At 36.6% G+C, this 25,945-nt stretch overlaps 1 protein-coding gene and 1 long non-coding RNA gene across 2 annotated transcripts in view; one reads left to right on the forward strand and one right to left on the reverse strand.

Annotated features, from left to right (window-relative positions):
- LOC132114224 (uncharacterized) overlaps positions 1-25,945 on the reverse strand; it is a 534,277-nt gene that overhangs the window by 235,385 nt on the left and 272,947 nt on the right. The window lies entirely within an intron of this gene.
- On the forward strand, positions 3,577-25,611 carry LOC132113681 (clathrin interactor 1-like). Its single transcript, XM_059521586.1, has 12 exons — positions 3,577-3,772; positions 7,865-7,969; positions 8,095-8,191; positions 8,278-8,386; positions 8,493-8,657; positions 9,761-9,938; positions 10,168-10,390; positions 10,613-10,697; positions 11,659-11,736; positions 13,408-13,685; positions 15,354-15,528; positions 23,901-25,611. Exons 1-12 carry the CDS (start codon positions 3,732-3,734, stop codon positions 24,248-24,250), a joined length of 1,884 nt encoding a protein of 627 aa, XP_059377569.1. The 5' UTR covers positions 3,577-3,731; the 3' UTR covers positions 24,251-25,611.

Genomic DNA, 25,945 nt, shown 5'->3' on the forward strand with positions numbered 1-25,945 from the left:
AAAGTGATTTTGCATCCAAACCCTATACACCAGTTTTCATAAAAAGAGTATTATTTAAATTATCTTTCAAAGTGCACTCTTCTCTGGAGTCTCTGTAAACACGACATCTCCCATTTAACCCTTTCTCTACAGCTGAATACATTTAACATGTGAAGAAGTATCTCTGAGACCAATGTCCTTGAACATTTTACGCTGCCATATTCTCCTATCTTTCTTTTTTACAGTTTATCACATTAACATGTAATGGCTCCAGATGTTGACTCCTCTTTTTTATTCAGCTTAATCACTGATTGAATTTGCCCATAAAAGAGCAGATGCATTCTGTTTCAGAAGACAATGTGTCAGGGGCACAAAAATGACAGGAACATGTTGGGAACTGGACTAAAGCACTGAGTGGATTTTAACTTATTCTATGCCAAGAATTTGTATTATGCTGTATATGTAAGAGATTATAAACCATTTACAATAATCAGTATGTGTTTGTTAACTGTAATACTCACAAATGACACAATTAAATATGATGCTTAAAATGTCCCTCCAGGGACGTTTTAGGCATTTGACCGTTTTTTTTTTTTTTTTTTTCAATTATTTATCCTGAATGATTTTACTGCGTATGTGTGTATTACTGACACACAACATTTTATAACTCCTGTTAGATTTGTTAAACAAAATGTTGTTGATAATCAGTGTATGTTGCCACCTCAAGAGGCCAGTGAAAACTCTCTTTTTATAAAATAAGACCATGGGACAATGATCAATAATTAATTTCTGCCGTTTATGCTGTAGTGTTTCCCATGACAATGTGGTTAGCACATCATTTCAAAGTGGGAGTGGGAAATCTGACATTTTTGTGTATTTATTTTATTCACCACACATGTTTCCAATCTGCAGAAACTTGGCATAGTTGGGTTTTCCCCATTTTACAATGCCATTACAAAACAATGTTCATTGTTTGTGCCATTTGCTCTAATTTTATAGCTCTTGCTCCATTTTGTATCCATTGCTTAGTCCAGCGCTGGGCTGGCAATGGGATATGGGACTCTTTTCATGCTCTTTCATTTAAGGATGTTATTGTTGGCCCTTGCACAGGCCACAGTCAGCCCCTGGGTCTTTTTCCCAAGCGATAGAACCACCCACACATCATCCATCATCTGACCTCTCTCTGCATGACAGGTCCCTTCTGCTTTTCCACCAGGATGCACTTTATTTGCGTATGTGTGTGTGCTGTAAAGCAGTTTTTGGACACTAATTATAAGATAAAGCTAAGTTCATAATGAAACTATATGAAACTATAGGAAACTCTGTTAAGACAATGGTTTTTATATGGTGCTGTAAAACCTCATCTAAATACAGTTTGGTAGAGTATGTTGCCAAGCATTACAAACTCTGTGCTAATTATATACTATTATCTATAATTACAAATAGGTAGGCTATTATTGCACCTATTGACCAACTATTATTGCACCACCACAGTTCAGCGTGTTTATAATGATAACAAACAGAAACATACTGCCTGAAATATGATTAAGGCCTTTCATATTATGATAAGATGGAAAAGAGAGGAAATTATTTATGTTGTGTGACAGTGCCCCCTACTGACAGTTCGGTTGATATCATGCCAATTTTTAAGATGATACAATTTTATTTTCTATGCTACTTTCCTCCCATCAGTTATTTTAAAAAAAACTGACTGTTTTATCAGTACAAATCTTTTCCTTTTAAAATCTGAATGTTGATTTTGGGGCATAAAATCAAATATCATAGCACGGAAGACTAAAAATATTACACTTTATTTTATGGATCATTTTAGACAATGAGGCCTTCCTGCATTTACAGGCAAGATATTGCCTGCATATTTCACTTTGAAGTCCATGCAATTTACATTCCCACTGTTTGAGCTGTTTCATTTATTTTCATTTCAATAGTATGACTCTGCTTTTATCCAAGGCCAAAATAAAATCAAGACAACCATTACATATCTACCCACCTAATGTTTTGCTCTCAGTAATATAGTCTACATTTGAATACTAATGCTTTTTTTTTTTTTACAAACTGACAATTACTAATTGCCAAATATGCATTAAATACAGAATTTCATATACGTCCTTAAAGCATTTACATTGGCATCATTTTTATTTATTTCTTTTAAATATAGATGCCTGCATGTATTCATGCATAAACACATACGTATAATCAACAATGACTATCACAACAACTTAACTGTAAAATTAGCAAGCTGTTATAGTTCATTAAAGCTCCATATAATGAAAACTTTTTGATGGCTAAATCACTGCTCATGGTAAGTCTGTGTTCTTTCATAGTAACTAATTTAGAATTTTGTTGTTTCATAAAAACTTTATAAATGCATGCTAGTGTCCAAATATAAATATTTTCTGACAGATTTGGTTCTGAATATGTTTCCTTCATTTGCTCGATCTTCAAAGTCAGGCTGTCTATGGTTTACTTCATTGAACTTGCAGCAGTAATTGAAGCAGATCCCATGGGTATTTGTGCATTTGGGGACGTTAAGTGCTGTTTCTTGTCATGCTCTGTTTTTGTGAAATAGGTTCTTTTTGTCAGTTTCCTGTGATGCTCTTCATTGTTGTTGTTTTTGCTCCTAATGCTTGTTTTCCATGAGAGGCTCTTCTCTCCCAGGGGGCTGTCATTTGTGGAAGGGCCTCCATTTTCACCCGTCACTAGGATGACCCATCTAGAACACACACAGTCTTGGCATCTTAGCTCCTGAGAAATGGACTACCTCTTGGAGCTGACACCCAGAAGCTTACTCCTTTTTGTAGCATCTTATACTCGTCTAATGCAGATGTGACTGATAAAACTTGGCAGGGGCATACCTTAAATTTTACATATATTCTGTATAGAAGATATTTAATATACTTTCACTTATATATTTAAGGGATATTTTTATTAGTATTTATTATATAAAGGATTTATATGCTATTTATAGGTATAGTCAATTTCTGTATTGGTACATACCATAAAATGTCTTGGCTTAAAAAAAAAAAAAAAAGAACACCTTTCACTGATTTAATCTATCAATCGGAAAAAATATAAGCCTAAAGCTAATTGAACACACGTTATAGCTGTTGTCAGTAAACTGTTCAGGAACCAGAAGAAAATAATATAAAAATAAAATTAACCCATCCCAACAATTTTTTTATTATATTAATTTATACATTATATTTAGAATTAATTAATTAATTAATTACATGTAGCCTAAAGCCCAGTGACAAATTCTATCTCTTTAAATTCACATTAAAATTGTAATTGTGCTTGGTAAGTCAATTCATATTTGAGAACTGATATTGAAATAACTAGAACCTAATTTTATATAATTGTTTAATAATAATCATCATTTATATAATAAGATATAGAATTAAAAATATATGTATTAATTATTTCATTCATTCTCAAAATCGTTTTTAACAAACCCATGCCTTAATTTTATTCTCATTCACTAACCACTTCTGTGAGGTTATGTTAATGTGGCTTGTGACATTCCTCATCAAGGATGTGTTCTGCTGAAGCAGCCTACGATATTTCCGTAAGTGATAGCGCATTTCCGTCGTAACCTGTCCGTCCACCGCTATCTGAAGCAGCGTACTTTAGAGTTCATGCGCTGACTTTCGTGACGTCTCGACTGGCACGACCAGCGGATTTCAAGGGCTGGAACACCCGTTTTCCCAACCGAAAGACCCAGCAACACCGCCAAGATGTTGAATATGTGGAAAGTGAGGGAGCTGGTTGATAAAGCGTGAGTATTGCGAATGTTTTCACCGAAGTATTTCGGTTTCCTGTCTCATACCTGTTGAGAATGAGACACGTACGCACTGCACTCATTGACGTCACATCGCACTCTCAAGACAGGAGCTAGCACAGTGGCTAACTACAGCTTTGTTGTCCCCTTAAAAGTAACATATTTCGTCAGTATATGTAGCAACTTTCGTTTTCGAGTCGGTTACGATACTTAATCAGACGTGTTCACTTGTTTACTACGACTTAATTTTGTTTACGAGACAAACGTTACCCTTAAACTTCCTTGCTGTTAACTCAGCGGCTAATTTTATGACAGTTGCTAAACTTGTGTTGGTTTTGAAAACAGGGCGCTTGTGTTTAAAAGTGCTTTACACACCAGACTAACGTGTTGATTGTTAATCTTTCTGAGTGAGAATTTTTTTTTAAATATAAAGTAAGAGTCTGTGTTTTACTTGGCATTGGAATGGCAGCAACATGTTTTTATGTTTGGCAGCAATTGTCAGAAACTATTCAAGCTAATCAGCTAGCCTGAAATGAAGAAAAAAAAAACACTCATTGTTCATATTTGTATGGTGTCAAATGCTGTAAGTGCAAAGATGGATCCATTGCTTTGTTAATGGAGCCTTTGAGTTTCATGGAAACTGTTGATGTTAGACTGAAACTTGTGTTTTAACCCTTTGGGACAGGAACATATTTCTGTTATATTCCAACATAAATCTGAATAAGGCAGTTTTATATTTTAATTTAAATGATCTCTTTTATCTTGTTTTTTTTAACAGTTTGTGTCCCATAATAAAAAACATTTAAATGATAAACATTAAAACAGCAATTTAGAATTATGTCTTTCTTTAGAAGTCCCACGGTCAAGGACAAATCTCTTTTTTTTTTTTTTTTTTTCTTTATTTTCACAAAGTGGAGCATAACAAAATGTTACAATAAGACATGTCCAAACATTATCCAATTTTCTTTTCGTTTTTTTTTTTTTTTGTACAAAAAAGTAAAAACAAACTGAACAATTAGGGAGAGATAAACAACGTGCACATATCCGACACCAAGTACAAAAGGGGATAAAAAAGAAGAAAGAATAAATAAATGAAAAGAGGATTATTTTCTATATTCTAACCTCTACAAAATCTGGTCGTAAGGGTTGAATGTATCTAACCCATTTGCTCCATAATTTAACAAAAGTGCTCCTTTTAAGGCGAATTGAAATTGTTATGGATTCCATTACATAAATCTCATTCAAAAAATCTGTCTTAATAATAACCTGCTTGTCATAGTCTGTTTCTTAGACTTTCTGAGTGTTCCTCAGAGTTGTTAACTCATCTGATTGAAGGACCACTATGGCATTTTAGCTTCAATGATGACAAATAGCATATTGATCATTAAATAGGTTATTGTATGACTCTAAACCTGAGTTTTTTTTTTTATCCATTGCTACCTCGCCTCTTTTCTGACAGTATGGAAAAGCAGTTACTGAAAGTTTTAATTCACAAATATGAATTGCACAAACCTTTTGGGTGTTGCCTAATAAGTGGGTACGTCCCTGAAACTGTAATTTACTATGCTATATGAAGTATTTGACACTATAGTGTATTCTATTGGATGTTAAGGAGTTTAGCCACTTAATAGAGACTACAAAGAAATCTCTGGAGAAGCAATAGAAATATATAAAATAAACAATACCATTTATTCTAGATATCCATCACTCATCATGACTTGCCAAAAATAGAAATTAAATAAATAATTTCCTGTTTTTGCAAAGCAAGTTTGGAAACCATGTAGCAAGGTGAAGAAATTTAGCTTATTAACAGACTACTTGCCAAGTGTAGCCATGGGTGGAATGACAAAATGTGGGGAATTTAGCTTCATGCTGGTAAAGCAATGAGCCTGTTCTTAAATGGTGTCAAAGTCCTGAGATGCCACAGAGAGACTTCAGTATTACCATATTTAGTGTAGTAGATGGTATTGTGATACGATTTAAAGGGGTCATGTGATGCGATTTAAATTTTTTCTTTTCTCTTTGGAGTGTTACAAGCTCTTGGTGCATAAAGAAGATCTGTAAAGTTGCAAAGAATAAAGTCTCAAATCCAAAGAGATATTCTTTATCAAATTAAGAGTCAATCACGCCTACCTAAAATGGCTTATTATAATACACCCACACATGTCTATGTCACTATGTGGGAATAAGGCTGGCCAAATGATCACGCAAAGAAATAAAGCGTAACTTTGTTGCTGCCACCATGTTGTGAAGACACTGTGTGTTTCATTGCGAAAGCGATGACCTTCCAAAAGAGGACATAACTAGAAATCAGTGTTTAAGTTGTATTTACAACACTGTTCCAGAACAGTGCAACCCTAATATTTGACTGTTTCTTGATCCTGGGAGACAAGACTACAATGCTGTTGTTCTGACTCACAGTCTGTAAGTACGTTTACATATGTAAAGGATTTGCCACTGATGATTCAAACGTGAGTTTTAAGCAGTGTAGTGTAAGCACTTGTTGTTTGTCGTGTGTCCAATCACAAATGCAGACATGGTTTTATGTTTACGTGGCGCAATGCAACGCGTAACAAGACTGTATAAGTCATTACAATCGGTAATTATGTCCCCACTAGATGCAACAAATGCCTCGTTTATAATGGGTTTTAATGCTTTTGTCTCGTCGCTATCGGGACACGGCATCACAGTATAGTAAGGAGCATAACATTTAAAATTGTATCAATTTATTTTTACTCATTTCAGCTTACTTATGTTTCTACTTCCATTGAGCATGGCAATACTCAGGTATTTTTTTCCCTGTAAACTGAGACACTATACATTTTCTAAAGCAAACGGCAGTAGTCTATTACAACCACAAAATTTTTTTTTTAGGACTAGGATAGACTGGGGACTCCATAGGGTGTTTCTATTTGATCCCCTAAATATTTGATCTATTTTGTCTCTATTCTCAGCGAGTCTGTCCTTCACCCCACCCATATACTGAGATCTTGTGTGTCTTGTATAACCACTTTTTATGTCATTCTTGTTATGTCCCTCTAGTGCTAAACTGGTTTCACGTAATACGAGTTTGGTTTTGGTGCTACTAATTTCCGTCCAGTATTCAAATGAAGGTGGGGTCTGAGATTTATGATTGGTTTAGACATTATTTAAATGACTGGTCTAGCTTTAATTTTTTTAATCTGGAATACAAATATAAATTTTACTGACACCAGTGATGCAACCTTAGGGGATTTTTAAAATAGCATGATAAACAAATAGATGCTTGTGTGTGTGTATATATATATATATATATATATATATATATATATATATATATATATATATATATATATATATATATATATATATATATAGTTTAAATGGAAAATAATTTTTGTTTATTATCACTGTTAATAAATAACCTAACCCGTATAGCAAAGTCATTCTGTTTTGTTCTCTCATCATTCTCACACCTTCATGATGTTTGAAACCCATATGATTTTCCGCCTTGAAACACCAAATAGATAATTTGCATAATGTTCATATTCTCATGTGTTTAGCAACCAAAATGTGATAGCACCAGGTTTAAATGAGCACAAGTGTGATTGAGACTTAATTATGAAAACAGACTAAAATTTGTATGACCGAAATGTATCTAATTTCATATTGCTTCAGATGATTTGGATGTAGCGCAAAGTCATATGGAATAAATGTTTGGTACTGTTATTATGCTTTTTTCTTTTGTCTTTTGGAGCTTAACAGCCCCTGCTAACTGTAAGCTTTTGTATGGAAAAGCACAAGATCACTGTCAGAAATAATGTGCAAAAAAACCTGTGACGGGTCATTATGGTGCCTAAAACAAGAATCACTCCATGAACCACAGTGGATTTACCAAAATAAATTATATTTATCATTTACAAATAAATTATATGATTTTTTTCATTTGGTTTTCTGCCACTCAGTAATTCATATATGTTATCTTTTATATATTTAGTCTTTGCTGAAAGGCTCTTTTTCCTGCTGATATAATTTTTATCGTATAATCAGTCTAAATAAGTGATGTTTGACTTTACTGAAAGGAGGTTGTGTTTAATCTTATTTTTACAGAACCAATGTTGTGATGAACTATACAGAAACTGAGTCTAAAGTTCGCGAAGCCACCAATGATGACCCGTGGGGACCGTCTGGACAGTTAATGGGTGAAATCGCCAGGCAAGTGGAGGGGTTTTGATTTGTCACTCTTTTATCTCGGAACCTTATCTTTGTCAGCATTAACACTTCCTTCCAATATGAAGAGTCTCCTAAGATGAGCTTTTGTTATTTCGGTTTCATTTCAGGGACACATTTATGTATGAGCATTTTCCAGAGGTAATGAACATGCTGTGGAATAGAATGCTGAAAGACAACAAGAAAAACTGGAGGAGAGTTTATAAGGTATGCTTTAGTGAGGACGGTATATGACTGAAAATGTTTTGTTTAGCTGTCATCTGTCATGAACTTGACTGTCCTCTCTACCTCAGTCTTTACTGCTGCTGGCGTACCTGATCAGAAATGGTTCTGAACGGGTTATCACCAGTGCAAGAGAGCACTTGTTTGACTTGCGTTCAATTGATAGCTATCATTATGTAGGTGAGTGAAATGCGCAAGAGCTTATATAATTATTCATCTGTCATGTAGACTCTTTGATGTCGCTCAGGTACTAGTCAGTGATGGATGAATGGGGTTCGTGTTTCAGATGAGAATGGCAAGGACCAGGGTGTCAATGTGCGTCAGAAAGTGAAGGAGCTGATAGAGTTTGTCCAGGATGATGACCGATTGAGAGAGGAGAGGAAAAAGGCCAAGAAAAACAGGGACAAGTATATAGGCGTATCCTCTGACAGTATGTCAGGCTTCAGATACTGTAAGTCCCTAACTTTCTCTCTTTCTCACTTGCGCAGACACACATACACAACACTTTCACTGTCAAATTTATCAAGGTTTGCAAGGATTTTTTAACATCACACAGAAAACACATTTATCATAAGGGATAAATCTAATCGGGACTCTGAAAACAAGGAGGTCCTCTGTCTCCTCTCCACTGTTTTTGTCCCTGGAGGGTTTGCACTGCCAGATGAGTGAACTGTACTGTAGATTTATTTTGAAACCCGGCATAGCTGTGTTTTCAAATGAGAACATAAATTATGTTTTCAATGTCCTTGATTGGGAAGGAAAAAAATACATGCATTATTTGCATTGCTTTAACTTTAACTGAATTAACTGCTATCATATTTCGTTTGACAGTCGTTAAGCTCTAAAGTTTAATGAACCTTGATATACATGTATTTTATTTTGTTTTTGAGATGGTGGCTTGCACATTTATTCAGTAATTTAACCACAGTCCAATCCCAGTTCTTAGTTATGAAATATGCCCCAAGAGGAAGCATCATAGCCTGATTTCACTTCTCTTTACTTTGACATCAAATTAGTGGGTGAATCTCACACTGGGTCATATTTCACCCCACCTCCGGAAAAAAAAAGAAATTGTATTTTGCATAACAGCACATGTTTTTTCATTATTTTCTCGACAATTAAGCACACCCTTACAATAAGTATAATCAACAAAAAGGAAAATGGTATATTAATTTAATTAACTATTTATTATGACTTCATGGTAATATTTATTGTACTGCCTTTAATTTATGCTAATTAAGTAATTCTAATGAGAACCACTAACCATAACTATTAAGAATAATGAAGTTTACTATCAACTTCTGAAGTAAAACATCCAACTGCATTAGAGAAATTGAAATGGGTCTGAAAATGTGTTTAATTGATCAATGAGCTTCATTTTTTTTGTGCAAAATGTATTTGTTTTTTTTTGTTTTTTTCTAATTACCCAGACATGTTTTTGTTGGATTCCCCTTTTATTCCTTATATTTCCATATATAGGTTCTAAATGAAGTTTGACTGTATAATAGTGTATATAGTATAACACATTTCCTATCCTGTTTATGCATTCTGCAGCGGAGGACCGGTTTGATAGTAGAGATTCACACTCAAAATGGGATGAAGACTGGGGTAAGGGGGCTTTCCCTTTCAGTGAGAAACTGGGAGAGATCAGCGATAAGATCGGAAGCACTATTGATGACACCATTAACATGTTCCGCAGAAAAGACCGGGACGATTCGCCTGACAGATTCAGGTCAGGACCCTCAGGCTGTCTCACTTTCCCCTCTCAGATCACCTGAAAACTCCTGTTCTGCCAAGTCTTCTTTTGTTTTTTTTAAATACAAATAGCATAAATGTTATAACTAATTATATGAACAAATTGTTGATAGTTGACTGATTGTGTTTTATCTACTTATTTTCAAAGCAAGGAAGCATTTTGTTAGTGATCTTGCACCAGCTCATTCTTTATCTTCTCTGTATAGTGAAGGAGATGAGGACCGTCGGGGAACGCGAAACGGGCAGTCAGGGAAATCAGAATTTAAAGATGATGCAGAGACAGTGAAAACCAAAAGTGTCCAGATCGTCCAGGCCGCAGAGACCACTGCCACTCGTAAGAGAGGAGGCATTCCCTCCAAAGCGATAAGTCTGGGAGCAGCTGCAAATTACACTGGCGATAAACCCTGCAGCAATACAAACAAAAGCCAGGTAGATGTGAGAAACACTAGCTACCAACACTAGTCTTTTCCTGTTTAATTTAACATCTCTGGCATTTGGACACATAGATGATGCAACTTTTGGGAGAGATTTGTTAATAAATAAAGTCAAGTGTAATGTTAAACTTGTATTCAAAACAACGTAGACTCTACACTGACATCTTATGTTAGCTGTTAAGAGTGTATTCAGTTTGTCCGTCCTTTGTTGCCATAGACCACATCAGCAGTGAGCCAGCACAGTTCTGGTTTGGTGGACTTGTTCTCGGCAGATCCTGCGCCTGCTCAACCAGCTTCCCAAGGTAACATGCATCTTCTTTGGGTTACTCTAAGTTAAGAATATCATGGTGGTTCTTTTTTTTGTGTGTAAAATGTAAAATATTTATTTGATTTGTGGTTCAGCACTACCTTTACAACTGAACATGCAAGAACAGTTCACTTAAGGATGCTAAGGCGAAGTAATATTGAAGGGTTCTTCCTTTAAAGAAATAGGGTTGCACTGCTGACTAGTCGATAAATTCTGCCACTTGTCACAATAAGAAATAAATCCCAAGAGTGCTTTATGCTCACAAAACATGTTAGGAGGTTTTTCAAACCACCCCATAAAGTAACGCCCAGAGGGCTGACAGAAACCACAATGGAGTGGGACATTCATAGCAAGCAGCATGAATCTTGCAGTGGTCAGTAAGCATTGAACACTGATGCGTATTAACAGTCATTTACATTTACATTAAGGTAAACATTTCCGTCAAACTACTTTTCTGGTCAAATACTAATAATGAGTATTTGTGCAAGGTGTAGGTGAAGAATATATAAGGAATGAGGAAATAAGTGAAGGTAGCAGGAAGCATTATGCCGTTAATTTGACGGTGTGGACGTATCCTGAAAGGGAGGGGCGCACAGTAAAGTTTAACATATGCGCTCTCCTGCACTCCTGCTGGAGCATTTAGTCACCGGGGCCAGATGTCAAAGCGGTCCCTGGTGGGTGTGTAATGCTGAGCAGATGCGTCAATCTTTACTGTCCTGCTCACTCCTCCACCAGCCAAACAGCTGCATCTGTCCTCCTCCATATTACTCCAGCCACAAGCTGCTGGAATGTAACGTGACCGTAGAGTGTTTTTGTGTGTGTGCCCCCTACAGAGCCAACAGATGTTTCTTATTTCTGTGCTCTCCATTTTTGTCCTTTCCTTAGGACATTAATAGGGGATTGATATGTTTTACCAACCTAGAATGTCATAATTGAATCTCTCTCTTTCGTTCTAGTTTCAAGCTCTGACCTGATTGGAGGTTTTGCCGATTTCTCTTCTCCTGCAGCTGCAGTCAGTCTTCCATCATCAGCTGGTATGTTTATATAACCTCTTAACAAACCATTAGGTCAAAAATACAACCTGAAACTCTTGATAATTTTTACTTCTACTTACTACAACATTATACTTCTGTTCAAAAGTTTGGGGTCAGTATTATTATATTTTATATATATATAAATGTTACACATTAAATTTATCAAAAGTGCCAGTTCAGATTATTACATCGTTACAAAAGATTTACGTATATTTTTTTAATAAATGCTGTTCTTTTGAACTTTTTTTTTTTCATCAAAGAAACACTAAATTAAGCAGCACTACTGTTTTAAAATATTCATAATTAGCAATGTCTCTTGAACATCAAAGTATTTTGTATTGAAGTAATTGTTAGTAAGTGAAATTGTTAGTAAGTGTTAGTAAGTGAAATTCTAAAATATATTAGATATCTATTATATATGATAGAAAAGTTATTTAAAATTTGAAATAGGTTAGAAATAAGTAGTAATTAAATAATAAAACTTCACAATGTATATTTTTGATCAAATCAATGGAGTATTGGTGAGCAAAACAGACTTACCTGCCCAAAACTTTTGAACAATAGTGTGCTTTCAAAAGTGACTTTCACTTTGTGTTTTTGAATGACTCCTCAGTTAGTTGGTTTTAAGAAAACCCTGTATAATTAGACTGGTTTTGGGTTCATATGACCCCGACCAGGTGTGTTTCACAGGGCAGTTTAAATAAGACGTTCAGAAACTGCTGAATGTAGTGCAACTGAATGGAACAGAACGCTGGGGTCTCATGACACACTTTTCAACTTCAGAGAAAAAAGCATGTATGTAGCAGCATGGGAAGAATTTAAACACAACTCAAAGATTTTACTGTGAAATCTGTCTAACAGGTAGAATCAAATGCTTATATATTAATATTTAATGCACCACCACTAATAATGTCAGGACTATTAACCAGCAGAAAGTCTAGATAAATTTGTTGAAGTTAGTAATCCATTAGTCAACCATCACTACCTTATTATTATCCCTAATATATTGTTACTTATGTACTTTAAAAGATATGCAACACCAAAAGTAAAAAAAAAAAAAAACCTTACTGGCTCTGTATTATTATTTTAATTAAACTCGCATGTTAAAATAAATGCCTTAAGGGAGTGCAACTTGTAAGACATAAAGCGTGATATGTGTGTGTTTTTATATAGTTATTTAAATATAGTTCTGGGAATATAACAAAAGGCTTTTTTTCTGCTGGACTGGAGTTCGCTATCCTCAGCTGCCTGTTTACTCCAAGCAGAAAGCTCTTAAATAGTGAGAGGAGGGGGCAGCCATATGGTGGGCAGCTGTGCTAAAAGCTAATGAGCACAGACACATTTCAGCTCTTGTTGGGTGTGACATGTCATCCTCTTTTTTTGGGGAGTGACTGAGCTGAAGTGATGGAGAGTCTGAGATTCTTTTGATGTTCATGCATCTTCAGTGCCCTGATAGTTTCATTACTGGTTCTCTTGCATTTCTCGAGATTTTTGTATTGCTCATTTGCATGCAAATACACATCCTCTGCTAGATGATAAAGCCTGACATGTAGCAAGATTGTGGAATTTGTGCAGTAAAAGCACAAATATGCCTTTTGATCAAAAAGCTACATAACTATTACAACTTTCTCCCGTGTTACCTGTGATCTCTAAAGTGTTTGTTTTTTTCAGCCCCAGCATCCAGTGGGAATGGAGACTTTGGTGATTGGAACACTTTTTCTGCAGCCCAGCCAGCCGTCCCTGCAGCTCAGCCTGTAAACCCTGCAGGAATAGACCTTTTCTCAGGTCTGCAGGTGGCCCCTGCTCCTGCCCCTACATCCACAGCACCCTCATCTGACCTCTTTGACCTACTGGGCTCATCTCAGACCACTAACTTCAGCACCTCCCAAAGCATGAACTTCTCCATGACCTCCTCTCAGACCACTGGCATGCCATCGTCCAAATCACAGGTGCCTGCTACCTTTGAGACTTTTTCTCAACGTATCTACTATATATTTATGATGCCTTGTTATGATATTATATTGTCATGTTTTTTTAAATTGAGACCTTAGGAAATGTTTTGAAGAGCACAGTTTTCTTTCCCATTTTGATTTCCAATTCAAACTTTGAATTGCTGCTTGCTATTGTGTTGCAGGTGGTTTGTTCTCATCCTTTAATTTTATTGGATGAAAAATTATATTTCGCCTTTGCATTACAGATAAGTCATCAGTATTTTTGGTTCATTTCTGAGAAGAGGAAAAATTATACACTGGTACCATTCCCTTTTTTGAAAGAAATTAACTAATTTATTTTGCAAGGATGCATTTAATTGATTAAATGTGACCGTAAACGTTTCAGTTGAAAGCTCTTCTTTTGAAGTTTATCAAAGAATCCTGAAAAAATTAAATGTCATGGCTTTCCACAAAAATATATCACAATATAAAAAAAAAAAATTCTGTATTTTTTTTATCAAATAAATGCAAAAAAAATGTTTGTAAAACAGTTATTTTCAGATGTTAATATTTCAAAACGTTACTGTTTTCACAGTTTTTGTTCAAATAGATGCAGCCTTGTTTAACAGATGAGACTTATACAAACTTGGTTTGGAACTAATGGTAGTGTAGATTTTAAATGTTTATTTAGTAATCTTTTAGGAGTACAAAAAATGGCAGCAGTCTAACCAATAAGACCCACAAAAAGACAAATAAAAGGCAAAAAGAAATTGATTATGCTGTTGTAAATACCTACTTTTTCTTGCAAACAAGTGTCTGTATTTCATTAGGTAGTGCACCTACAATAGATTTTTGTGCATTGCCGTCCCTCAACATTATGTTTACAGCATAATCAAAAATAAAGATGAAACCAAGTGATGTAGAGTTGCACATAGATAATGTGGCATTCATTCAGATCCCCCATCTGTGGAGTACTTAATGCAGCTCATCTAAGTGGAACTGCACACTAAACACTATTTACGCAAGAAAAGACAATTCTGGCTGAGGTTCAGAGCCAGTGGTTTAGAGAGCAGGCAACATGAAAGCAAAACGAGCGAGGGTTAACACGCAGCATCGGCACAATTTTCCACCCACCCCCTCCTCATTACCCATCAACCCCAGTCCCCTGGGACGCCCATCACAGAGAATGGCAGAATGAGGAGGAACAAGTTTAAGTCAGAAAACCATTAAATTGAAACAAAAGCCTTCCACAAAGATAATATTTGCATGCTAAAAACCTGACCTATTTTAAAATGGCAAGTTTTGTTTGGCTAAAGAAAAAAGCAGCACCCCGACGGTATAATTAGAGGGACTTGAGATGCATTTTAACATGCTGAAATAATTTTAGAAGACAACGCCTCTAGCTAGCTAGACATTTCTTGTCTTATTTATTCAAGAGTCTTGATAACCCTGAAAGACCACAGTGTAGTGTTCTGGAGTATTAATTCTGCATTTCATCTTCTCTGACTTGTGTCATTCTGCCATGGGCAAACATTCATGGCCATCTGAGAATTTTAATTCTCATGCTTGAACTGCAGCAGAGCAGTATCATCTTAACAAAATCAGAGAAAACATTGTTTTTGATCCTGTGGGTACTATCATATGTCGTTTGTTGTAAAACCAATTTGATTTTCTTTGTCTTTGCAGCCCCTTCAGTCAATGGGGAGTTCACTGATGCCCCAGCAACCGCAGAACCCCAATACCAAAGCCTCTTTGCCGTCCACCTGGTCCAACTCTAATGTAGACATAAGTCTGGACTACCTTAGTCCTGGCATGCAGGCACCCAAACCTTCTCAACCCACACTCAACATGATGCAGCAAGGTAAGCAAAGATACTGATGTAGAGTGTCTGGGACAGGCTTGAATCTGGAGTACAGAAAATCAAATGAGCTCAAAGAATGCAAACAAATGGTCTATATGAGGAGTGGAGAAAATTAGTAACTAACTAAACATAAACTAACAAAAAAATATGACACGTATGAAAATATAAATGTATAGCAGTACAGTTTCTCATACATTGATTTATTTGTGGCAGCCCGCCACAATATCAACACTGACCGCCACAAATAGATTGTCCAAAAGGCGTTGACTTCGTTGAATAAACATGATCACTGCACTTTTCAAAGTCAAAACTTGGCACAGGTGTTTTTATATAAATGCATCTTTGAAGGGAACTGACTGTCTTTACAAACGTTAGATGTCATTTAATGTTTCCTACAATGCCTGATAAAGCAGCGTTCATGGGCGCAGCACTGCTTTGTTTACAGCCGCTACTGGGAAAAAACGCTATTTCTGTCGCTCCGAAAGCGCCTTCTGCTGGCAAAGAATTAATTAGCATTTTCAATCAATCAGCCCGTCTGCTGGGGGGAAGTGCCTCCACACATAGAGTGCAAGTGTGTGGGAAGCACTGTATAGGTATAATAACATAAAAGTTTAATAGTAAGAGCAAACTAGATTCAGATACAAAAACATAAACACATTGATCTCTTGACAGTTTGAGTTTGTAATAAAAACATTTACACTACTGTTCAAAAGTTTGTGGTCAGTAAGTGTTTATTCATTTATTTATTTTGGAAAGAAATTAATTAATACTTTTAAGCAGGGCTCTGATGAGAATGAAAACGAAAACCGGAAACGAACAAAATTTGGACAGAAACGGAATCCAATTTTATAGTTTCAAACAGAATCGAAAATGTTACATGGCCATTAACCGGTTAATAACTTTATTTTATCGTTCCTTTTAATATTTGAAATTTGCTGTTAACCAATCATGAATTCCAGCAGTACGGCATATGCAAATGTGACCCTAAAGCCAATGAGTGAAATGTCCGCTCAGCTGTGAACTCTTCATAGGCAAATCTCAATGGCAATGCACCGCCTTCAGGACTGGATTAAGACCAAATTGGGTCTGATACTGCAGCGCAAAAAGGGCGTTGGTGCATGAATTCGACACTCAAGCGCCAGAATGCTTAGCCTTTCCTGCCCAACTGAGGACCGCAGCTCTCCTTTGATTATTCCCAACTATGAGAAATTCTGCTCGCCAGAGGCACTGGACACCATCATGCACAGATAGATGCGCAACCCAATTTCGGCATTTAGAAACGTCTGAGAAAGATTCAATGATGACAAGCTTAGCTCTTGCTATACTCTCTATGTGCAATACATATTTTCCAGTTTTGACTGGGATAATGTTTCTTTTGTACTGTCCCTATACAAATAAACTTATAAATAAAAAATAAAATATATATATTAGAGAGGAAAAAAAAGATTATTTCATTCAGAAATAGACTTAATGCAGACACAAAATGTTTACAAACATTAGGCTATAATAAACACTGTAAACATAGCTAGGCTATTTTTATAATCATTTGTCATTCAAATACATCGCGAATACGGAAACATCTGATTTTGTGTTGAATGAGACCCAACGTTGGTTTCAGTTTCGTTTTAGCTTACATTTGGCCAAAATCTAGAGAAGATGATGCTGTTTGGCTTAGCGTTAGATCTCTATTTGGTTTCCTTTTCTTTTTGAGTAAAGAAAACGCTATACTTTATTATTATATTATTATTATTATTATCATTATTATTATTATTAGACAAATTATAGGCAAAGAATATTGTTTTTAAAAAATAACGTTATTAACCGGTATTTCTTCAACCTGAACCGGTTTCGGAATGGTAATAATATCAGAGGAATGCAGGAATAGAAACATTAACATATCGATTCTCCTCGGGGTGAACCGATTGAGTGTTTTTTTTTTTTTTTCGTTTTCAAGCCCTGCTTTTAAGCATAGAAGCAGTGACAGTAAATAAATGTATAATCAGAATATTAAGCAGAATATCTGTTTACAAAGCGGTATAACAGATTTGATAATTAATACAACAAAACGATTGAAAACCAAATCAAAAGAATTTAGATTTTATATATATATATATTAGTGCTGCCAACGTTAACGCGTTAACGCATGCGATTAATTTTTGTCTGGTTTAACGTGTCAAAATATTTAACGCAATTAACGCAGCATCCGTATTTTCTGCCATCCGTTGGCTAGCTTTACATTATATGATCACGCTCTTATTCATTTAAATGCTTTTAAACATTTCAAGCGCGGCAAGACAAAAGAGAATGCGCTGTCTGTGAATGCCCTTATGTGACACATACACACGTACACACACACACACAATGCATAGACAGGGCGCCAGAATCCTGTTCTCTTAAGCGCTTGAACTAACAATAAACATCCCAAACAGTGGCGGATGCAGAACGTGACAGATGGGTGGGCCTAGATTAAGTCGAGGTGGGCCTGAATTTATGGGTGTTCCGAAATCAAGGCTGGGTTTCCCGATAACGGTTGTTTCTTAGCGCGAAGACTCTAAAGGGGGCCACACACCGGACGCGCAGCTCAGCGCCGCGCCGCGCCACGTCTAGGACAACGCTCACCTGAAAATCCGATAACATCAGCAATTTTCTGATTTCTGTAAATAAATATAAACTAAATGTATATTGCAGCACATGGTAAAGTCCGTATATACATTAACTACGATTTGAGACACATAAATGTAAACACGGTCCTGAGCCGTTGCTGGGCATTATATTATATATTTATTTACAGAAATCAGAAAATTGCTGATGTTATCGGATTTTCAGGTGAGCGTTGTCCTAGACGTGGCGCGGCGCGGCGCTGAGCTGCGCGTCCGGTGTGTGGCCCTCTTTAGGAAGCTGATATATCTTCTTATGTGCGATGTTACCGGGTGCTGTCCGTGGCGATGGTGCTGAATTGGTTGATATCGATGGCTCGAGAATCAATTATTCTCTCGTGCAGGGGCTTTTTATGTAAGAAAGCGGTGTTCTTTATAAAAGAAGCGCTTCAGAAATAGTTGAAATTTCATTTATTAGGACTCATGGGATATTATAAAAAATAATCCAAACTATAATAGCCTAGCCTACATATTTTTAAATTGTATCATATATTGCTGCCATAATAACCCATAATAACCCAATAAACCCAATTTGTATGTGCTTTCGTCTCTTTCCCATTTTTGTTCGCTGAGGTGGAGCTGCGATTAAATTTTGTTCTTGTAAATACTTTACAGCATTTCAATAATAATAAAAGTGTACATCTTACGTATGGTGCTCGGCAGTGATCAAAAAGGATTTTAACAGTGTATTTTGAATTTCTTCTTGTAAACTCAGAGATGTGGATTCAGACGGCAATTAAATCACCACACGACCTGTTTGTCAAAAAACAGTAGGTACTAATTTGGACAGGGATTTTTATTGCGGGTTGGGTGAGAAAAGACACTGATATTATGGATTCGGACGGCACTAAAATCACCGACTTACTGCTGTAAATGTTTAAAATACCGTATGAGCCCATGAGAAACAATATTAGCGTCTGAATAGGACTTGACTGACAGTAGCCTATGCTTTCACTGACCTTTAAAAGCGCTTTTTAATTAAATTAAATTAATTAAATGTTAATTAAATTTGTTTTTATTAATTAATTAATAATTCCCATTTTTTTTTGTTGTGGTGAAGCTGCAATGAAATATTGTCCTTGTAAATACTTTCCAGCATTTCAGTAAAAAAAAAAAAAGTGTAGCCTAAATAAGAAGGTTTCGGGAAACGCTGAAACCTTGAGTCCTCTGACGTTACAAGGTGCTGTAGCCATTAAAGAAAACGTATTTAGGTTAATATATATGTTCAATATTATAATATACGTTTTTATTTATTTAATCTATGGTTATGAAAAGTGAACACTGAACAGCATTATAAGAGGCGCAATATGACATGGTCAGACATGATTATGACGACTTCATAGGTTTGTTTTGTAGAAAGACTTTCTTTAAAGTGAATTTCGTTTTGTATAAATTGTATCTTAATTTTAATCAATTTTTCATCAACCAATTGCAGATATAAAAACAAGCAAATATAACAGACAATAATCATGGAGGCGCCTGCGTGGTCACTTGCATTGCACGTTAACTGGAGCGCATCTCATCCTAACTTAACGAAACTCAGTGTATGACACACAGACATGAGAAATACATCAAATGCACAAAGCTTGAAATGTCTTTAAACGAAATAATTCAAAACGAAAAAAAAAATTAAGGTTATAACATGGTGTTATTCAAAAAACGTTTTCCACTTGTCTAGTTCAGGGTGCTTGCAAGAAAAGTTCTCAAAGTGATTATAGCTGAAAGCTGCTCGGGAATTCTTTTCTCATTAGAATCATACTGTAACGCAATGAAACATTCAAACTGCTTTATAATGGTAAAAAAAAATGTTTATTAGCCTACTTATTTTGTAATTTAAATTTAATCTACTGTCAAAACTGAGCTAAATACATAAGCCTATATAACATAGGCTATGGCTACCGAGCCAGGAACATATAATTCACAAAAAGGCAACATTGTGATAGTGCATAGGGAAGATCAATTAGAGAGCACGTAGCTCTAACAAAATAACAAAAAAACAACCACAACATAACACTCTATTCATTGAACATTTAAAGTAATGACATGTTAACTGAACGAATATTTAGGCCCTGAACAAGAGGCTGAGGTCAACCCCCACTACACGTTTAGCTTTCTAAAAAAGCAACATTATTTGAGCTCAGAGGCTCAAAGTAGCCTACTTAATAGTCTCATCCTGCTATCAAGCCACGGCCTACATGTAAAGAAAACCATGGCCTATACCTTACCCGGCTACACAAGGCGGAGTCGCCTGGGTTTTGAATTAAAGATGCTTATGATCTCGTCATAATCCAGTGTTTCTGTCAGTTCTCTTTCAAAGGATAACAGGGTCAAATTGTTCAAGCGTTCAGTCACCATTGATGCTCTCAAGCGAGTGTTGATCCTGTGAGTAGCGGAGAAAAGTCTTTCAACACTGCAGGACGTCATGGGTAGTGTGATGATGGCCCTTAACAGACGGTTCATTCCGGGGAAAATATCAGCAGCGCAGGCATCCAACAATTCAATTAGTGAGGGCATTTTGTCTTTGTCAGCTTTGCCCTTGATGAATTGGGTAAAAAAGGCAAATTCCGCATCACAGACTGTTATCCCATACAAGCTGCAAGGAGATTTGATCAGTTCTTGTGTGCCAAAAGTGGTGGATCCTGGGATGAGGGCAGCTGAAGCTCGCATTATTCCGTAGGTGTCGTCTTTAAATCGGCTGTTCAATTCAGCCATCTCGTTATCCAGAATACAGTTCCAGAGTGCTCTCAGATCACCATTATTTTTGATAGCGGATGTTTTTCCCAATGTTGTGGTGACAATAGACTGACTAAACTTTGCAGGCAGCTTTCGCTCACGAGACATTATCAGATCCCAGCATGCTATCTCGTATTTATCCATCAACTCCTCTGTCAATCTGAGAACTTTGTCAAAGTCACCATCTGAATCATCTCGAAAAGTGGCAAGGGTGGCTTTCAATGTTTCAATTAAGGAGATGCAGTCTGTCACGCAGATTGCTGGACTTTGCAGCCCCTTTGTGGCAAAATCGCTGCACTGAAACAACTTGCAAAACACAACAAGCATGAAAATGAACTTTTTTGTTTGCATCTGTTGTAATAGGTTATCTGCATCTAGTTTTGTCTGTCCACTTGTCTCAGAATACTCAGCAAGAGTCTCAAGTAACACGTCTAGCATTTCTAAAACTTTATGAACAGATCCTGATTTAGAGCTCCACCTGGTGTCACATGACCTTTCCAGTTCCTTACATGGGCGTTCTGGATGCATTTCCTTCTGAAGTTCCACAAACCGAGCGTGCCTCTGGGCCCCAGTGAAGAAGTTGTGTATCTGATTGATGACAGTGAAAAAAGTACTGACGTGTCCAGATGATTCCGCAGCAGCACAAAGCACTAAATTCAGTCTGTGGGAATTACAGTGTACATACACAGCTTTGGGAAATGTCTCTTTCAAGATAGATTGAACGCCTCCTCTGTGCCCAGACATGACCGATGCCCCATCAAAACAGAACCCGACACAGAGAGAAGGGTCCAAACCAAGTGGTTCTAGAATTTCAAGGATCCTCTGCGATATTCCTTGAGCAGACAGGTCAGCTGTTTTGACAAAGCCCAGCGCTCGTTCTTTGATTGTCCCACTATGGATAAATCGAACACAGACAGCAACTAGCTCGCGTTTCGAAACATCTTTAAACTCATCTGCAAGTATGGCAAAATATGTGGGCCTAGGCTGTTCTTGCATCTCCGTTTTTATCTTCCTGAGTAGAAGTGAAGCGGCAGCCTCAAGCAGCTCGTCCTGAATGTGGTGGGACATGAGTGTAGCATTTCGTGGCAGTTCAACAAGTTTTTTTTTTATTTCTGGGTCGTACTTCGATATAAACTCGAATAGCTCCAAAAAATTCCCCTTGTTTAACGCTTCCTGAGTTTCCCGGTGCCCTCTCAGGGGTATCTCCATTTTGGCACACTGCATGACAACATCCAGCACAACTTTGACGTGCTGTCGATTACGTTCAATGAACGAAATGGAATCTCCGTGCATCTGATTTAATACAGTACCGCTGCCTTGTTGCGCATGACTTTGTTTGTAGGAGAGTAATTTTACAAGTGCAGAAGCATGTAGCTTGCTAGACTGATGCTTCTCACAGACCTGGCCGATACGTTTCCAATTTTTGAAACCCTCTTTAGTAAAAGTCCCCTCAGTGTGCTGTTCAGGAAAATGCCGACAGGCTTTACAAAAAATCAGGTCTTTCGACTGGCTATATTCAATCCAGTTGAACCTTTCATACCACTTGGCGTTGAAGCTTCGATATTTCCCATCAATTATGGTACTCGGGAATGCCTGTAGATGAGGTTGGGTAGCAGGTTCCCCCAGAGCTGACAGATCCGACGGTGCAATTAAGTGTAGCAGTGATCGTCGATTAGCCATAGGCAGATCTGCTTGCCGGTTAGCATCAGTGGAGGTCGTCGGTTCGGAGTTAATCTCCGCTCCATTCTCAGAGCCAGTGGTTGTTCCATTACGATCCACAGATTGGTCCTCCAAATAATTATTAATCTCAATACGAGGTTTTTTAAAAAAATGAGTGAGAGTAACTTGTTTGGCCATACTAAGAAAAATCAAGATACCGTACACTTCTAGCGAACGTTATAACCGTTGGTTGTTCGCGTCATAGATGGTTCGCGCCAGATTACAATAGAGCGCGCTACGATGTTGCATTGACCAATGAAAACAAGTCACCAACACACTTAAATATTAAATAGTTATCAGGCTTACTTATAATTTTACTGTTTTAACATAACATGTTATAGATGAAATACACCACATAAAGTAGTATCCATATTTAACAATACAGAGTAGTATTTTATTTATTTTTTTATTTCTGATTGGGCGGGCCAGCTGTCAATGTGGGCGGGCCCAGGCCCGTCCAGGCCCGCCCACAGCTCCGCGCCTGATCCCAAAGTGCCAGTTTTGTCGATTATCCTCATAAGAGCAATCTTAAATGATTTATATAAAGTCTAAAATGAACAAAAAGAGTTGTGAGAGAATGAGGCGAGATCCATAGACAGTATATAAACGGTGAGATCCGCGTGTCTGTCTGCTCTTAAAGGGACAGCAGCCAATAAACCTTCCTGTCAGTAAAGTTAAAGAACAAAGGGAACAGAGAAAATGACTCGCTGCTCTTGACTAAATAACTTTTGTAGCTTTAATAAGGATTACCTATTTAATTTATAGTTTATGCAGTGCAGACTGCATATAACTTTGATAACTTTATTAAATTTCTGTATATTTCCTAACTGTTAAGACAGGAAGGGCAGGAGTAAACATGACATTTATTATGGGTTTATGTTAGCATTGTTTTAAGTTTACTTAAATTAAAAACTTATATTTTTGAAGCTTAATAATAAATGTAAAAAAATAAAAATAAATCAGTAGCTGTATTAATATCAGTAATACTGGCCTTCATTCATAAAAAGATGCCATTTAAACAAGTATTTAAAATATACTGTCTTTATGTTGTTTCTACATTAATTTGATTAACTGTGAAATTATTACATTAAAAAATATATTAAAAACGTACAAAAACATTTCTTTTTTTATTGCGATTAATTGCGATTAATCACAGAAAAAATGTGTGATTAATCTAGTTAAAGTTTTTAATCGATTGACAGCACTTATATATTTTATTATATTGGTAGCCCTTATTTTCATTTTTTTCCTCTTTTGCAATAGGAGTTCAGACTCCTGTGAATGTGATGACTCAGGGCTTTGTTGGAATGAACCTGGGCATGCAGGCTACCCCTACAATGGTCAGACCGCCCAGCAACACCATGATGGGAGGAATGAACATGGGCATGCTGCCTGGCATGACAGGTAGCGCCATGCCCATGCCAACCATGGGAGGGATGCCAGTCAATCAGGGCATGATGGGAATGAATATGAACATGGGCATGTCTACAGCTCAGATGGGGATGACAGGAAGCATGGGCATGGGTTCGGGAATGCCAGTTATGGGGATGAGCCCTACCATGGGACAGCCTAAACAAGATGCCTTTGCAGATTTTGCCAACTTTGGGAAATGAACTGCAGAGTATTATGTGAACATTCCTTCTCTAGATGTGACCATGAAAAAGCTATGAAGAGCTGGAAGGCAAAAACTACTTGAACGATGTCAAATAAAGCCACACAGGAAATGTTTGTTTGAATGATGCTGATGTACAGCTGGATTATTATGTTATTTTCAATGTTCTTCTAATCAGCTGTACCAAGGAGCCCTATCGAGGGTGGCTAGTTTGCGCTCAGAATCATTTCAGTCATTGCACTCACATATCCCACGTTTCCATTGCGTCGGGATATCGCTTTAAGGAATGTGATGATCGTGAATGGCCATTGACTTTATCCTCTCACATAACTTCTAATTTAACCCAGGAAGCACTGGGTTCCTAATGCTGTAGGGAAAATCATAATGATCAGTTCTGGCCTTTCCTCTACTCTGCCTTAAGATAACCTGTAAATATTTTCATGTGCAGACAATAAGTTATTTGAGTTACAAGATTGATGAATTATGATGGTGAGGATTTTTTGTATGGAGTAAAGTTGGTGATCACTTGCCATTTTTGTATTTGATTTTTATTCAAATAACCATTTTCTGAAGAGAAATGAAGTACTCAAACATCAGGATGATAGAAGGACAATTCCAAATCCAAACATTTGTGGCCTTAAATAGTTAATATGTACTTTTTCATTGAAAATCTGCATCTTTATGAAAATGCTAAATCTGTCCTTAAAACACACGGTGCCTGTTAGTCTCTTTTGTTTTTCTTCTAATCAAAAACTATATGAATGATATGCAAAGTACAGTATTTATTAAAGGTACTGTTAAAGAAGACATATATCCAGTAGAGTACATATTTGCACTTTTTTATGTCTTTTGCATGGCCAACTTATCAGGAAGATTTTGGGTGACTAAAAGGATTTTATATATAATTGAGCCTGATATGGGTTCATAGTTTTATGCAGTTCTGCCTATGCTGAGTGTAATTTGAGAATCTCTGTTTGTAAAGTCTGGTAGCAAAGAGTTGGATGCTGTGTCCAGAGGGCCATCACTTGTCAAGATCATCTGTTGCTGTCCACAGTGTCTGCTGAAGCTAACTGAGCCCCTCTCCTCCATTCTGAGGATTTTTACAAGCAAAATGACCAAATTCTTCCATGTTTCTTTTTTCTGAAGGGTTGATTTAGGTTTTTGTAATCAGGTCTGTTGGGTTCTGTAATATCTCATCTATTGAGCGGTTGGGGAGTTTTACCAGGAAACACTATAGGTTTATGCAACTCTACAGAAAGCAACAAACTTTCTTCCACTGAAAATGTTTAATATGTTTTCTATTTCATACAATGACTCGATTGTACTTACATTTTATGAATGACAATAAAGATTTAATTTCCATTTTCATTGTGAGGCTTCTTGTTTTTATCTCCTCTAATTGATCTCATCTCTAAAAAGAGCCCTCTTTGGACTTGACTCCAAATGTTAACTTTGCACAAGTTAATAGGATGAAAGCAGCACAGCCACATGTCCCATTTTCAGAGGATCCTTTGCCAGTTAACTTTAATTGGCGTAAAATTATTAATTCATTTTGAGAAACTTGAGCTTAATAAGTGAAAAGGAAACTGGCCACAATTCTAGTGTCTATTTTGTATAATTATTTATATATTCCATACATGATGCTATATCCTAAAATGTATTTCAAAGTAGCCCATCTGGACATGTTCCCCTAGCT

This window comes from Carassius carassius, chromosome 33 (assembly GCF_963082965.1).
Source record: "Carassius carassius chromosome 33, fCarCar2.1, whole genome shotgun sequence".
Classification (NCBI taxonomy): Eukaryota; Metazoa; Chordata; class Actinopteri; order Cypriniformes; family Cyprinidae; genus Carassius; species Carassius carassius.